This window comes from Mus caroli, chromosome 4, assembly GCF_900094665.2.
Source record: "Mus caroli chromosome 4, CAROLI_EIJ_v1.1, whole genome shotgun sequence".
Taxonomy (NCBI): domain Eukaryota; kingdom Metazoa; phylum Chordata; class Mammalia; order Rodentia; family Muridae; genus Mus; species Mus caroli.
Genome location: NC_034573.1, coordinates 103,870,572 through 103,886,287, shown reverse-complemented (window position 1 = coordinate 103,886,287; position 15,716 = coordinate 103,870,572). Strand labels below are relative to the sequence as shown.

The following is a 15,716-nucleotide window of genomic DNA, read 5'->3' as shown; positions in this document are numbered from 1 at the left end:
CATTATTATGAACTAACCAGTACCCCAGAGCTCTTGTCTCTAGCTGCATTTGTATCAAAAGATGGCCAAGTGGGCCATCACTTGAAAGAGAGGCCCATTGGACTTGCCAACTTTATATGCCCCAGTACAGGGGAATGCCAGGGNCAAGGGGTGGGGATGGGTGGGTGGAGGACTGGGGGGGGGGAGAGTGTATTGGGGTCTTTTTGGATAGCATTAGAAATGTAATTGAGGAAATTACCTAATTTTAAAAAAAATCAAATTTAGACAAAAATCTCTTCTATTAGCTGATGCTTAGAAATTTTTCATAATTTTTATTAAAATAAGAAATCATCCTCTTTTTAAAAAATTATAATGCCAAGTACCTCAGACAGTTCAATACTTCATTTAGTCTTTATCCAACAGCCAGACTTCTCCTCCCTGTGCACCCTGTCCTTTCTATAGTTGGATTCTCAGAAGAGCTGCTGCAAAGTCTGGTAGCTGCAAGCAGAAGAGAAAGGAGAGATGCTCTTGGCACAGAAATTCTGAATTGAACAGGACTTTCCTAAGAAGGTTTTACTGGAGAACAGGCAGAAGGCTGGCACTTTCCTGGGCATGTCCTTGGCAGTGTTCAGTGTCCTTCAATGGAACCCTAAGACACATCAGGTTCTCAGTCTCCAGGATTCAGTGTTCACTGCTGTGTTCTGATAAGTTTGATATTTTGTGACCAGACCTGGTGGTTTAGGAATAGAACAGCTAGAAAACTTGGGCTGTGCTGCAATGGTTGTGAGGAGGCAGCAGGAGACAAGGTATAGGGTGATTAAGCAGTAGAGCCCTAAGGGTACAGATGGCCTTTCTGAGTGGGGAGAACAGAATAATTTGGGCTCAGAATTCTTGTACTTGCTATATCCTCATTCTTAAGAAATGAGCCACAGGGAGCACTCTGCCACTCTCAGTGGCCTGAGCTCACACCTAGCTTCTACAACTCCTGAAGAAAATCCTCACAATTGCAAGCCTACTTTCACCTCTGCAAGGAGTGCACCAAGAACTGTCATTCACTTGTTGCTTGTATTGCTATCAAGGACTGAGCTGCTAACCCTTCTCATTCACTTAATAAATACTTATTTATATGTAAATACATTTGGAAGATACCTTTGCTATGAATTTGACTCTCTGCCAAATGGGTGTTACACTCTGCTTTACATATTCCAACTGGTTACCCTGTCTGATCCATGCCCAACTCCTTGTGGTTCTGGATGGTCTATACTTGCTTTCTGTGCTAGAAGACCTAGGCAAATGAAGTCCATACCTCAGCTTTTTACTTGCTTCCTCCACTTATTCATCCTCTAATTTAATGATATTTTTTCTTTTCACTTTCTTTCCTTCAAACTTCACCATAAAACCCTCCCTAATCTTCTTCAAAGACATGGCCTCATTTTTCAATAATTTTTATTACATGTATATACATATATACAAATATATTGTATATATAATAATATATATTCTTAAATATAACTTGTTTGGTTGGCATAATGTGACTTGTATGTATGTTTTCAGGGCTGATGTTTTGACACTGGACAATCAGTTGACAGCTCTTCCCTGTAGAAATCACTTCTCCTGCTCCCAGCTTTTTCTTGGTTGTTCTTCATATAGGACTGAGGCTTCATGGGCTTTTCCCAGTCCCGGTTGGCTATCCATGATGTCATCTTTGTTCTTCTCCCATTAATTCAGACATGTGGGTTAAAGTTTTATTAATAATAAGACAATGATTGGTAAGACAAAACATGTCAGGAAAAGTATCACAATTAGCAATTCAGTTATCCAGTTGTTGTATAAGGGAAACTGGGGATCTGAAAGAGAGACTAAAGAAGGAGATACAATTAGGAAACAAGAGAGTTTGTACTATAGGTTCAACTTTTTAAAATAACATTTAATATTCCTTTGCATGCTACCAAATGTCTTTAATTTGAGCTGAGTACTGTGATGCACACCTATATTGACAACAGTTAGGAAGCTGAGCCACTCAAGAAGCCAAAACAATATGGTCACTTAAACAAGATCTGAACAATGAAAACAGCTGACATGCCAACATGGTTGGCAGAGATCCCCCAAGGCCCAACCCCTAGATTAAGAGCTGCAGGCTATTGCTGTCTGTAGAGAGAGAAAAAAAAATCAGTCTTCTACAGAGAAAAGCCCCGATAAGTTTATCAAATACCAAATGCTTAGCCCTAAACACATATACATATAAGCAACACTTAGTGGGCTCAGTATATTATATTTATGATATATATCCATTAAATACTAATTAATACGAGCTCATTAATTTAAGAGGTTGAAGGACCACAAGAGGATTTGAAGTGGTAGAGAAGAAAGTAAGAATGATGTAATTATAGTAGTTATGTATGAAATTGAAGAAAAACAAACAAACCATAATCTGAAGGCCTCCCAGAAATTCTGCTGCATGCAGGGCAATAGGTAAGAGACCCTCCCAAACAACTGCAGCAACTGGGAACCCCGAGGACCTCAGGAGACTCAGAACCCATCACCCCCCAATCCCCTGACCCTCAAATTCATTCTGCTTCCAGCCTGTGGTTTCTGCTGGGGCAGATCAACAGTTGTCTGCCTCTATGAAAACACCACAGTTTGAAGGCCTACCAGAAGTACAGGACAACAGACTTCACAGTCTGAAGTCCTCCCAGGAGATCTGCTGCAGCCAAGACAAGAGAACAGCAGCTTGTCTGGTCCTCAGAAGACCCCACAGACTGGAGGCCTCACAGGAGGTCTGCTACAGCCAGGGCATCAGCCCTCCCAGGAGACCTTCAACAACCCAGAAACACAGGAGGCAGGCTCCAGACAGAGACAGCCAGACCAGCTATCACTAGAGATAACCAGATGGTAAGAGGCAAGCACAAGACCATAGGCAACAGAAGCCAATAAACTTTGGCAGCCTTAAAACCCAGTTCTCTGAACACTGTGAGCCCTAGATACACCAACACACCAAAAAAATCAGGAAGCTGACCTAAAATCCTATCTCATGAAGATAATAGAGTCTTTTAAGGAGGATATAAATAACTCACTGAAAGAAGTACAGGAAAACAAAGGTAAACAGGTAGAAGCCATTAAAGTGGAAACAAATTCTTTAAAGAAATATAGGAAAATACTATTAAAAAGGTGAAGGAATTGAACAAAGTGGTTCAAGACTTAAAAGTGGAAGTGGAAACAATAAAGAAAACACAAATGGAGGCAACCCATATAATAGAAAATCTAGGAAAGAAATCATTAATTACAAATGTAAGCATCATCAACAGAATACAAGACATAGAAGAGAGAGTTTCAAGTTTAGAAGATGCCTTAGAAGATATCGAGACAACTGTCAAAGAAAATTCAAAATATAAAAATCTTCTAACCCAAAATATCCACGAATTCCAGGGCACAATGAAAAGACCAAATCTAAGAATAATAGGAATAGAAGAGAACAAAGACTCCTAGCTTGAAAGACCTGAAAAGGTCTTCAAAAATTCATAGAAGAAAAATCTTCAACCTTAAGAAAGAGATGGCCATAAAGGTACAAGAAGCCTATAGAACACCAAAAAAGATTGAACCAGGAAAGAAAATCTTCTTGTTACACGCTAATCCAAACACTAAATGCACAGAATAAAGGAAGAATATTAAAAGCTGTAAGGGAAAAGGGCATAGTAACATATAAATGCCGTTCTATCAGAATTACACCAGTCTTCTCATCAGAGACACTGTAAGTCAGAAGAGCCTGGACAGAGAGAGCTGAAGAGAACACAAATGTCATCCCAGGCTACTATACTCAGCAAAATTCTCAACACAGATGGAGATACCAAAATATTTCAGGGAAAAACCAAATTCTAACAACATCTATCTTCCAAACTAGACCAATAGAGGATTCTAGAAGGAAAACGCCAACACAAAGAGAGTACCTACAACAAAGAAAATAACAAGATATTAAGCATCTCATAACAAAGCCAAAAGGAAAGAATCATAGGCACATAATGCCATTAAGAAAAACAAACATAGCAGCAACTAGCAGTCATATGTCTTTAATATCCCTCAATATTAATGGACTCAACTAACCTATAAACAGATATAAGCTAACAGACTTGATACACAAACAAGATCCAGCATATTGCTGCATACAAGAAACACACCAGCATAACAAAGACAGACACTGTCTCAGAGTAAAAGGATAGAAAAAGATCTTCCAAGAAAATGGTTCCAAAAAACAAGCTGGAGTAGCCATTCTTATATCCAATAAAATAACTTTCAACCAAAAGTTATCAAGCATGACAAGGAAGGACACTTCATATTCATCAAAGGAAAATCCACAAGAGAAACTCAATTTTGAACATCTATACCTCAAATGTAAGGGCACCCACTTTCATAATAGAAACTTTTCTAAAGCTCAAAACACACACTGAACCCCACATAATAATAGTGGAAGTCTTCAACACACCACTCTCACTAATGAAAGGACATTGAAACAAAAACCAATAGAGGTTATGAACCAAATAGATTTAACAGATATATAAGAAACATTTCAAACCCCACCCCCAAAAAAGAATATTCCTTCTTGTCAGGATCTCATATTACATTCTCCAAAATTTACCATATAATTGGTCACAAAACAAGCCTCAACAGACACAAGAAGACTAAAATAATTCCATGCATTCTATCAGATTACCACTGACTAAGGCTAGACTTAAATAACAACAAAAACATCAGAACACTCACAACCCATGGAAACGGAACAACTCTCCACTCAACGATGACTTGGTCAGAGAAGAAGTAAAAAGAAAAAGATGTTAAAGACATCCTGGAATTCAAATAAAATTATGACACAACAAACCTAAACTTATGGTATGTAATAAAAACAGGGCCCAGAGGAAAATTCATAGCACTAAGTGCCCTGGTAAAGAAATTGGAGAGATTCTACAATAGCAAGTTTACACCATACCTGAGAGCTCTAGAACAATAAGAAGGTAACACACCAAGAGGAGTAGAAGTTAAAATCAGAATAAAAATCAACCAAATAAAAACAAAGAGAATGATATAAAGAATCAACAAAACCAAAAGCTGGTTCTTTGAGAAAATCAAAAAGTTAGATAAACCAAACTAACTAAAGGGCCCAGAGAGAGTATCCAAATTAACAAAATCAGAAATGAAAAGGGAGATATAACAACAGAAATGGAGGAAATTCAAAGGTTCAGCAGATCCTACTACAAAAGCATATACTCAAAAGGCGGGGGGGGGGGGATATAGATGAAATTGATGATTTCCTAGACAGATAGCACATACTAAACTTAAATCAAGAACAGGTAAATTATCTAAACAGGCCCATATAGCCTATGGAAATAGAAGTCATGAAAAACATACCAACCAAAAAAAGCACAAGGCCAGATGACTTTAGTGAAGTCTATGAACTACTCCATAAATGGAAACAAAAGGAATAATAACTAATTCATTCTATGAAGCCACAAGTACTCTGATATCTGAACCACACAAGGACCCAACAAAAAAAGAGAACTTCAGATCAATTTTGCTTATGAATATCAATGCAAAAATACTCAAAGTTTTTACAAACTGAATCCAAGAACACACCTGTTGTGGTAAATCCCCAACCCAAATGTGCCCAGGCAATGAAAACACAACACGGTTAATATGATTACATGCTGTGCACCTAGATTGGGCAAATCTACCACTACACTACCATCTTCTACATCAATGAGACCCCTTAGAATTTGCAGTTTCAGGAATTTTTCCCCTGTGGCCATATCTTTGAGGCTTTCCCCCACTTTCTCCTCTGTAAGTTTCACTGTCTCTGGTTTTATGTGGAGTTCCTTGATCCACTTAGATTTTACCTTAGTACAAGGAGATAGGAATAGATCAATTCACATTCTTCTAGATGATAACTGCCAGTTGTGCCAGCACCATTTGTTGAAAATGCTGTCTTTTTTCCACTGGATGGTTTTAGCTCCCTTGTCAAAGATCAAGTAACCATAGGTGTGTAGGTTCATTTCTGGGTCTTCAATTTTATTCCATTGGTCTACTTGTCTGTCACTATTATCAGTACCATGCAGTTTTCATCACATTTGCTCTGTAGTACAGCTTTAGGTCAGGCATGGTGATTCCACCAGAGGTTCTTTTATCCTTGAGAAGAGTTTTTGCTATCCTAGGTTTTTTGTTATTCCAGATGAATTTGCTGACACCATTGCATACACTAGTAAGATTTTGCTGAAAGGACCCTGATATAGCTGTCTCTTGTGAGNCTATGCCAGGGCNTNGNAAACACAGAAGTGGATGCTCACAGTCAGCTATTGGATGGATCACAGGGCCCCCAATGGAGGAGCTAGAGAAAGTACCCAAGAAGCTAAAGGGGTCTGCAACCCTATAGGTGGAACAACAATATGAACTAACCAGTAGCCCCAGGAGCTTGTGTCTCTAGCTGCACATGTATCAGAAGATGGCCTAGTGGGGCATCAGTGGAAAGAGAGGCCCATTGGTCTTGAAAACTTTATATGCCTCAGTACAGAGGAATGCCAGGGCCAAGAAGTGAGAGTGGGTGGGTAGGGCAGGGGGGGTGTGGGGGACTTTTGGGATAGCATTGGAAATGTAAATGAAAATACCTAATTAAAATAAAATAAAATAAAAATTTAAAAAAAAAGAATTTGCAGTTTCTGCAGGCCATGTGCTTTTGCTCTGCTTTTCTTCCTCCTCCTCCTCCTCTACATCTTCTCCCTCTTCCATTTTCTCTTTCTTCTCTCTCTCCCCACCTTCTGCTCCACCTTCCCTTTATCTGTCCTATCATCTGCTCTCCTTTATTTTACAAATTAACATGGGAAGCAGGTGTACCGGAAATTGCCTGAATGCTGACTTGATCCCAACCCCTCACTAGAGAACAGAATTAACATCAAATATAATTAGCCCCAGGGCTATCCACAACACACACCAAAACCATCATTCATCACAATCAAGTTGGCTTCATTCCAGAGATGCAAGGTTGGTTCAATATATGAAAATCCATTAATATAATTCATTATATAAACAACTCAACAACAACAAAAACACATGATCATCTTATTAGATGCTGAAAAAGCATCTGACAAAATATAACACGTATTGGAGAGAACAGAAATTCAAGGCCCATACCTAACATAATAAAAGAAATATACAGCAAACAAATAACCAATAAGAAATTAAATGGAGAGATAATTGAAGCAATCCCAGTAAAATCAGGGACAGGACAAGAATGTCCACTCTACCCTTATATATTCCATATAGTTCTCAAAGTTCTAGCCAGAGCAGTAAGACAAAAGGAGATCAAGGGGATACAAATTGGGAAAGAAGAAGTCAAGGTATCATTATTTACAGATGATATGATAGTATACATAAGCAACCACAAAAATTCTACAAGAGAACTTCCAGAGGAACTGGAAGAGAGGAACAGAGCTGATAAACAACTCCAACAAAGTGCTAGTATGAAATTAAGTCAAATAAATCAGTAGCTTTCCTTTACAGAAGTGATAACTGGGCTGAGAAAGAAATTAAGGGAAAACACCCTTCACAATGCTCACAAATGATATAAAATATCTTGGGGTAACTGACCAAACAAGTGAAAGATCTGTGTGACAAGAACTTCAAGTCTCTCAAAAAAGAAATTGAAGAAGACCTCAGAGAATGAAGAGACCTCTCATGCTCATGGAATGGTAGAATTAACAAGTACAAATGGACATCCTACCAAAAGCAATCTACAGATTCAATGCATTCCCCATCAAAATTCCAACACAATTCTTGAAAGACATGGAAGGTGCAATTCTCAATTTAATCTGGAAAAAAACTCATAATAGTGAAAACAGTTCTTAACAATAAATGAACTTCTAGGGTAAACACCACCCCTCATCTCAAACTATACTTACAGAGCAATAGTAATAAAAACTGCATGGTATTGGTACAGAGACAAACAGGTTGATCAATGGAATAGAATTGAGGACACAGAAGTAAAACCACACACTTATGGACACTTGATCTTTGACAAAGAATTCAAAACTATAAATGGAAAAAAAAGAATGTATCTTCAATAAATGGTGCTTGTCTAACTTTCAGTCTCTATGTAGAAAAGATTAAAATAGACCCATATTTGTCACCTTGCTCAAATCTCAATTCCATGTGGATCAAAAACCTCAAAACAAAATCAGACACACTGAATCTAATAGAAGAGAAAATAAGCAAGAACCTCAAACTCATTGGCATGGGTGAAAATTTCCTAAACAGGACCCCAAATGGCTCAGGCTCTAAGATCAAGAATTGATAAATGAGATCTCATGAAACTGGAAAGCTTCTGGAAGTCAAAGGACATGGTCGCTAGGACAAATCAGCAACTTTCAGATTAGGAAAAATATCTTCACTAACCTCACATGCAATAGAGAGCTATTATCCAAAATATATAAATAAAAAAAAAAAAAACCTAAAGAAAATAACCAAAAAAAAAAAAAAAAAAAAAAAAAAAAAACCAAACAACTCCATCAAAAATTGGGGTATAGAAATAAATAGAAAATTCACAACAGGAGAATTTTGAATGGCTGAGAAACAATTAAAGGTTCAAAGTCCTTAGTATTCAGGGAAATGCCAATCTAAATGACCCTAAGATTCTACTTTACACCAATCAGCATGGTTAAGATCAAAGCTCTAGTGACATCATATCTTGGTGAGGATGTGGAGAAAGAGAAACACCCCTCCATTGCTTGTGGATTGCAAACTGATTCAACCACTCTGAGAAGTCAATCTGGAGGTTCCTCAGAAAATTGGAAATAGACCTACCTGAAGACCAAGCTATAACACTTTTGGGCATATACCCAAAAGATCCCCCACCATGCCACAGGGTAACATGCTCCAATATGTTCATAGCAGCCTTATTTTTGGTATCCAGAAGCTGGAAATAACTCAGATATACCATAACAGAAGAATTGATAGGGAAAATGTGGTTAATTTACAAAATGGAATACTACTCAGCTATTAAGAATGAGGACATCATGAGTTTTTCAGGAAAATGGATAGAACTAGAAAACATCAACCTGAGTGAGGTAACTCAGACCCAAAGGACATGCATGGTATGTATGCACTAATACATGAAAATTAGACAAAATTACAAAATACCCATGATAGAATACTCAGAACTCAAGAAGGTTAACAAGCAGAGGGCCCAATGGAGGATGCCTCAATCCCACTTGGAAGGAAGAAAACAGTAATCATGGGGGGCAGGTTGAAGGAAGGAGCTGGATGGGAGAGGTGACAGGGAGGAGAAAGGGGAAACATGATCAAGTTTTAGGGGGAGGAGGAAACAGAACTGAAGCCCTCAGGGCCAGGAGAAAGAATAGAAACAAACAACCTCAGGAAGTAGGAGTTGTACCCTCTGAAATGTACCAGGGACATGGGAGGTAAGAGACTTTCAGAACTCAAAGGAAGAGACCTTAGATTAAATGCCCTACAGTGGGGAAAAGGAATTTGTAGAGTTCACTTCCAGTAGAAAGACAGGCCATCAAGTGTAGAGATGAGGTTGCCAAACCACACTAAAAAACTATGGCTCAGAACTGTTCCTATCTAGAAGAACTGTAGGAAAAAAATAGAGAAGAGACAAAGGAAAAGGAGATCCAGTCACAGGCCCAACATGGGATCCCACTTAAGGGGATTCTCCAAGGCCTGACACTATTACCGATGGTATGGTGTACTTACAGAGTAGCCTAGCATGGCTGCTCTCAGAATGACCTAACAAGGAGCTGAGTATGTCAGATGGAGATATTACACCCAATCGATAAACAAAAGATGGGGACCCCTGGTGTTGAATTAGAGAAAGGCTGGAAGAAGCTAAGAGAGAAGGTAACAATATAGAAAGGCCAGGAGTCTCAACTAATCTTGACCCCTGAGATTTCTCAGACACTTAGCCACCAACCAGGCAGCATACATCAGCTGATATGAGGCCCCTGACACATATACATCAGGGGACTTCCTGGTCTGGCCCCAGTAAGAGAAGATGCAACTAATCCTCTCAAGAGTTGAGGCTACAGGAAATGGGAAGGTTTGGGTTTGAGTTAGGAGGGTGGGAAATCCTCTTGGAGATAGAAGAGGAGGAATGGAATGAGGAACACTCAGAGGGTAGGCAGACCAGGATAGGGATAATGACTTGAGTGTAAAAAATATGGAAGAATAATAAAAATAAAAAATAAACAAAAAATGAAAAATTAAATACAATTCTAAAGTACATATGGCACCACAAAGTTAATTCCAAGTAGGCCAAAAAATCTTGTACATAAAAATCAAATTTGGGAACATAATACTTCAAACTACATAATTTTGTTTTCAGTGTTTAGGACTTAACCTAGAGTTTTATGCTTCCTAAGCTACCTCTATACCTCTGGACTAAATCTCCAACTTCAAAACTCCATTACAATGATACAGCAATGAAAACAATGCAGTACTGGCATAAAAAACAGATGGATTCATCAATGTAACAGAAGAGAGAACCTAGAAACACACCCATGTATTTGTAATCAATTGAAATTGACAAGGGCACCGGATATATGCAATGGAAACAGGATACTTTTGTCAGTGAATTGTCCTGGGAAAACTAGATATCCACATGTAAAAGAAAAATACCAAGCCTCTGTATTACATCACATACCAAAAATATCAGTTCATAGATTAAACATGTAAAGCTAAGGCTTAAAAGCATAAGAATTCTAAAAGAAAACAATAAAATTGGCATTTGCCTCTGCAATGATTTCTTAAATATAACAGCAAAGACAGAAAAAAAATAATCAAATCTAGGAGAAACTACTGGAAACAGAAAATTTTTGAAAACAGAGAAAATAAACAGGAGGAGAAGAAAATTATATATATATTATATATATATATAATATATATATATATGATCAAAAGTTAATACATATGAAACACACAATTCAATAATAAATGCTCCCTAGTTCATTGTTAATGATGTGTAAAGTGTTGCATCTTAGTAGTAACTTGCAGAGTTATATGAATGTTCAACATACAATCCAGCTCAATTTAGAGTTATCTTTTCCAAAGAAATTTCTATAATTCCTGTGTATTCAGAAAATTCAAAAAACATTAATAATCAACAATAATTTAGAAGCTGAGATGGTCTTTGTCCTAGTCTTTGGATCCTCACATTTTCTCCTACAGAATATTTAAGAGCAAGAAACACTTAGCTGAATGCAGATGTTTGGAGGAGTTTAGGATTTAGGATTTGGTTTGGTTTGGTTTATTATCACCTTGGATTTTTGTGTTTACATTTTGAATAAAATTGTACTCATTTTAATTGCACAATAATGAACAGGGTTTCTTTTCTCCCCTTGTTTTATAAATTCCAAAGTTGGATGCTGTAATTTTCAGAGGAGATGTTTAGAATACCTGTCTATACATATTCTTTTCCAAGACCTATCTAGCAAGATAGTGGGAAATGGAGGAATAAAGAAAGCCTTGCTGGAACCCCTATAACTTTAAATTTCTCACTTCTGCTTGGGAAGTCATGCTAAAAATAATTAAATGAAATAAAATAAAATAATGAACATTTTCTTTGCTTTGATTGGTTAGAACTCTCCTCTAGATGAATTTCCCTGTAAGCCTCTAAATAATAGAGAACTGATAAAACAACAAAAGCAATTACCACAATTATATCAATAGTTTATTAATTTTTAAATAAAAACCACATCTTATTAGAAATACATCCACAGTAATATTTCAAAGTTTCATAAATCTCCTTAAAGGGCATATTTGTTCAGGATATGTATTAGCACTGGAAATCATTGGGAAAATTAGTATCAAGCATGCTACAGTGTAGACTGTGAGCCCCAAATAGTCTGTAAAAATTAACTTGGTGTCATGTATTCGTAATGACAGTTAAGTGACACCAATGTTTAAATATTTAAATTGATTTACTGAACTTAATCATAATATCTGATCATGCATTTATTTTTCTCTTGTGGCAGAAGGAGCAGGAAGCTCTGATGTCTAGCATAACTGGAACCATTGTGGAATCAATGAGAGTATGTCTAGTCCTTGACATCTGCAATTTTAATACTGGAAAATGGTCCTGTGAGATGTCATCAAAAGCACAGCTTCTCCTAGTAGTGATGAAACTCTTGCATAACTAAATCTCCAGGAAACACTTTTTAAGTAAAATGAGATAAACTAAGGGGTATCCCACCACTACTGATTCCATTTACCTCTGTGCCGGTGAGGTAAATACACAGCAAAGAGTACTCCAGAACAGACTAAGAAATGCACTATTTGAACAGGCCAGGAGGTCACCACATGAAGATATTTGGATAGGCATCCAGATGCACACCCTAGAACAGAGAAGGATAGAATATACGAGGAGTACATGACTGTAGTATCTAACCTATAGATAACTACCTTGAAAGGCAGGAGTCACTATCTCATGCCCTCTTGATCTATTTAGCAGAAATCCAACTGAAAGTTTGGTTTGTAACTAGTGGCAAGAGAGAACATAATAAATTGCTGCACTCAGAGATCTAGATTTGAAGCAGCACAAGTTGAGTCTATTCCATTTTGAGCTGAACTACTTCTCAATAGGGAAATTATTCTTTTAATTTTCAGGATATTGTTTCACATTTATTTCATTACTTCATTATATGCTCTTTTAGAGGTAGAGAAGTGACTATGGGAACTAAAAGGCCATAAAACATGTCAATAGACACAACCCCTAAGAACAGCCATGCCTTGGGAATCTCAATGTTATCAATGTGAAATTCAACATTTCTAAGATGAAAAAAGTCATGAGTCTGCTTATAATAAACATCAAATTGGGAGATCAATGTCATCTAGCTTTGCATAACACTTACATGACTTGGAACCAAATTTCTTAATGACACCTTAATTATTCTACCTTCATTATATCATTACCTCGGCTCCTGAAAAAGCAGTTGATGAGTGGCAGAACTCCAAAAAAAATTAATGAACCCACACTGAAAGGAAAAATTCCTACCCATATGTAGTCTTGATTGAAAAGTTCATCTAAAAGAAAGGACAAAATGTCTTAAAGCCAATAAGAATATTATAGGCAGCATCAATGGTTGGGTCCTAAATACCTTCTTCCCCTTAAAGTCCCGGAATCTTATATCTGTGATGTGTTCATTATACAATGTCCCTGTGTCAGATTCCTTTTTTTTCAACTTGTTATTATTCTAAAATATCTTTTGCTACAAATTAAATATATCAGGAAATCTCTGCAGAATGTGTACTATCTATCTATCTATCTATCTATCTATCTATCTATCTATCTATCTATCTAATCTCAGCAAGGTTTCACTTTGTACTATAAACTGTTCTTGAACTATCTATCACTCTCACCTCAGAGTTTACAGGCATGTGTCTTTGTACCTTCAATTCATGAATTTTGCTGTGATCCCAGAAAATTTTCCTACATATTCATAAATAGACAGAGAAATATTTATTTTTCTCTTTGCTTTCTAATCTTCTAAATGTAAAGAGAGATATAAAAAAATGATTCCATGAAGTGAGAAGTGATATCACGGGTACATATACCCGATGCTGACATCCTTCTCATAGAACCATCTTTAACAGAGACTTGTTAGGTTAAAAAAAATTATAAATACTATATACAAAATCTTTCTTACTAGTCTTTGGCATTCACGCATTATACCTCAAAACTACAAACAATGCAAGAGTAAGCAGTCTGTGCTCTAGTTGCACATGTTACTTACTAGTGATTTTCCTGGCTTCTGTCAACTATCATTTAGCACTATACTCAATGTAAGAATAGTATTGAATATTAATTGGGAATGATAAAAGCTTTTTACTTAAACTCACTAGGATTCATAAAAAAAAAAAAAAGCCATAGAAGTTGACAACAGACACAATGGCACATACCTTTTATCCTAGCAATCCTAGAGCAGAGACAGGAAGATCTGAGTATGTTCTAGACCAGTCTAGCAAATTGTGAAAGTTACAGGCCAGCCAGGGCTACATAGTGAGATTTATTTTCTCAAAATCAAAAATAAACAAATAGACAAAAATTAAAAAACTCATTAAATTGAGGATTAAATAAGTAAAACTGCTAGCCACAAAAGCTTAAGGACCCAAGATTAATTCCTGAAACCCAATGTAGGAGAAAAAACTAACTGAAGAAGATGTCCCCTGACCTTTACACATGTACCATCATGTAAGTTTACATGTGCACACACACACACACACACACACACACCACTAACTGAAATGAAACTTAAAAAACATGTTATATATTCATTTTCTAGATAAAAATATAAACAACATAAAACATAAATAACATTGATAAAATTAGATAAATATATCAACAATATTCTTTTATCTTATTTAGCTGACACAAAAATATTATGTCTAATGAAATAACTCTCAAGGTGCCAATCAACTTATTACAGAGTATCATTGTCTACTTGCCTTCTAAACTCTCATCATACTGCATGACAATACCTCTCTTAGTAAAACCCAAAGGGAACTCCATAATGCTTTCTTTTTGTTTGTTTGTTTGTTTGTTTGTTGTTTTTCAAGACACGGTTTCTCTGTGTAGCCCTGGCTGTCCTGGAACTCACTCTTTAGACCAGGCTAACCTTGAACTCAGAAATCTGCCTGCCTCTGCATATGCCACCACGCCCAGCCTATAATGCTTTCTTAATGTGAATTGCCTCCATATTTTTGTCTTTGTTTAGAGAACAACAGCCAAGCCAGATGACAGTACTCACTTGCTAGAATGATACTTGTTTGCTTCTCTTCACCTGTTACAGGGTTGGAAATACAGCAAATGATGCTGCCATGTGACATGTTTGTGAGGAGAAGAGTCATCTTCATGTGGAAAAATCTGGCTTCATCCTGTGAATATGATTTTAATGAGTGCAGAAGTGTTGCTCCTTTGCTATCTCTCCACTCCATTTGGGGCCTTGGGAACCACCCTCCTGTATTACATTCCACCATGACTCCATCAGCATCAGGAGCCTGAACATGTATCTCTGTCTCCAATCCAACTGCTGGAGAAAATGAGAAAAATACAATCAGGATATTGTGTTGAAGTTGAATTGATAATTTCAAGGATTAAAAACAAAAGTTTGTTCTATAATCTCAGAACTTTGATGAATTAATGCCATATTTGATTTACAATTTAGAGTAACCATTTGGCAGTTGATGTCTATCCACTGCATAGTGTATTTTTGAGTTGGCTACATGAATTTTACTCATTAAGATTTTAATATTTTCTGGAACAGCTTCTTCAACAAATGGATCTGGGAAAATGGGATATTCACATGCACAATTATATTAGACTAGAATCTACCACTTTGTACAAACTAATTACAAATAGATCAAAGATATAAACATGAAACCAGGAACTACTAGAAGAAAATATAGCCAGTATGCTACATGATAGAGGCTTAGAAAACACTTCTTCATTGCTAGCCCATTTCTCCAGGAATTAAGGTTAACAATTGATAAATGGAAATTTATAAAACTTATAAGTTTCTGCACAGCAAAAGAAACAATCAACTAGATGAAGACAAAAAAGAGGAGACAATCTTTTCCAACAATACATCTGACAAAGGATTAATATAAACAATGAATAAAGAACTTACTAGACAAAGAAAGAAAGAGAGAAAGAAAGAGAGAGAGAGAGAGAGAGAGAGAGAGAGAGA

The 15,716-nt window shown here is 36.8% G+C and overlaps 1 protein-coding gene across 1 annotated transcript in view; it reads right to left on the bottom strand.

The window, feature by feature from the left end:
* Positions 1–1,584: 1,584 nt before the first annotated feature.
* Positions 1,585–15,716, bottom strand: part of LOC110293469 (selection and upkeep of intraepithelial T-cells protein 8-like) — a 17,308-nt gene continuing 3,176 nt past the window's right edge. Inside the window, 4 exon segments of the mRNA XM_021161284.1 lie at positions 1,585–1,838; positions 12,243–12,365; positions 12,943–13,053; positions 14,778–15,059. Of these exon segments, the coding sequence (XP_021016943.1) occupies positions 1,585–1,838; positions 12,243–12,365; positions 12,943–13,053; positions 14,778–15,059 (770 nt within the window).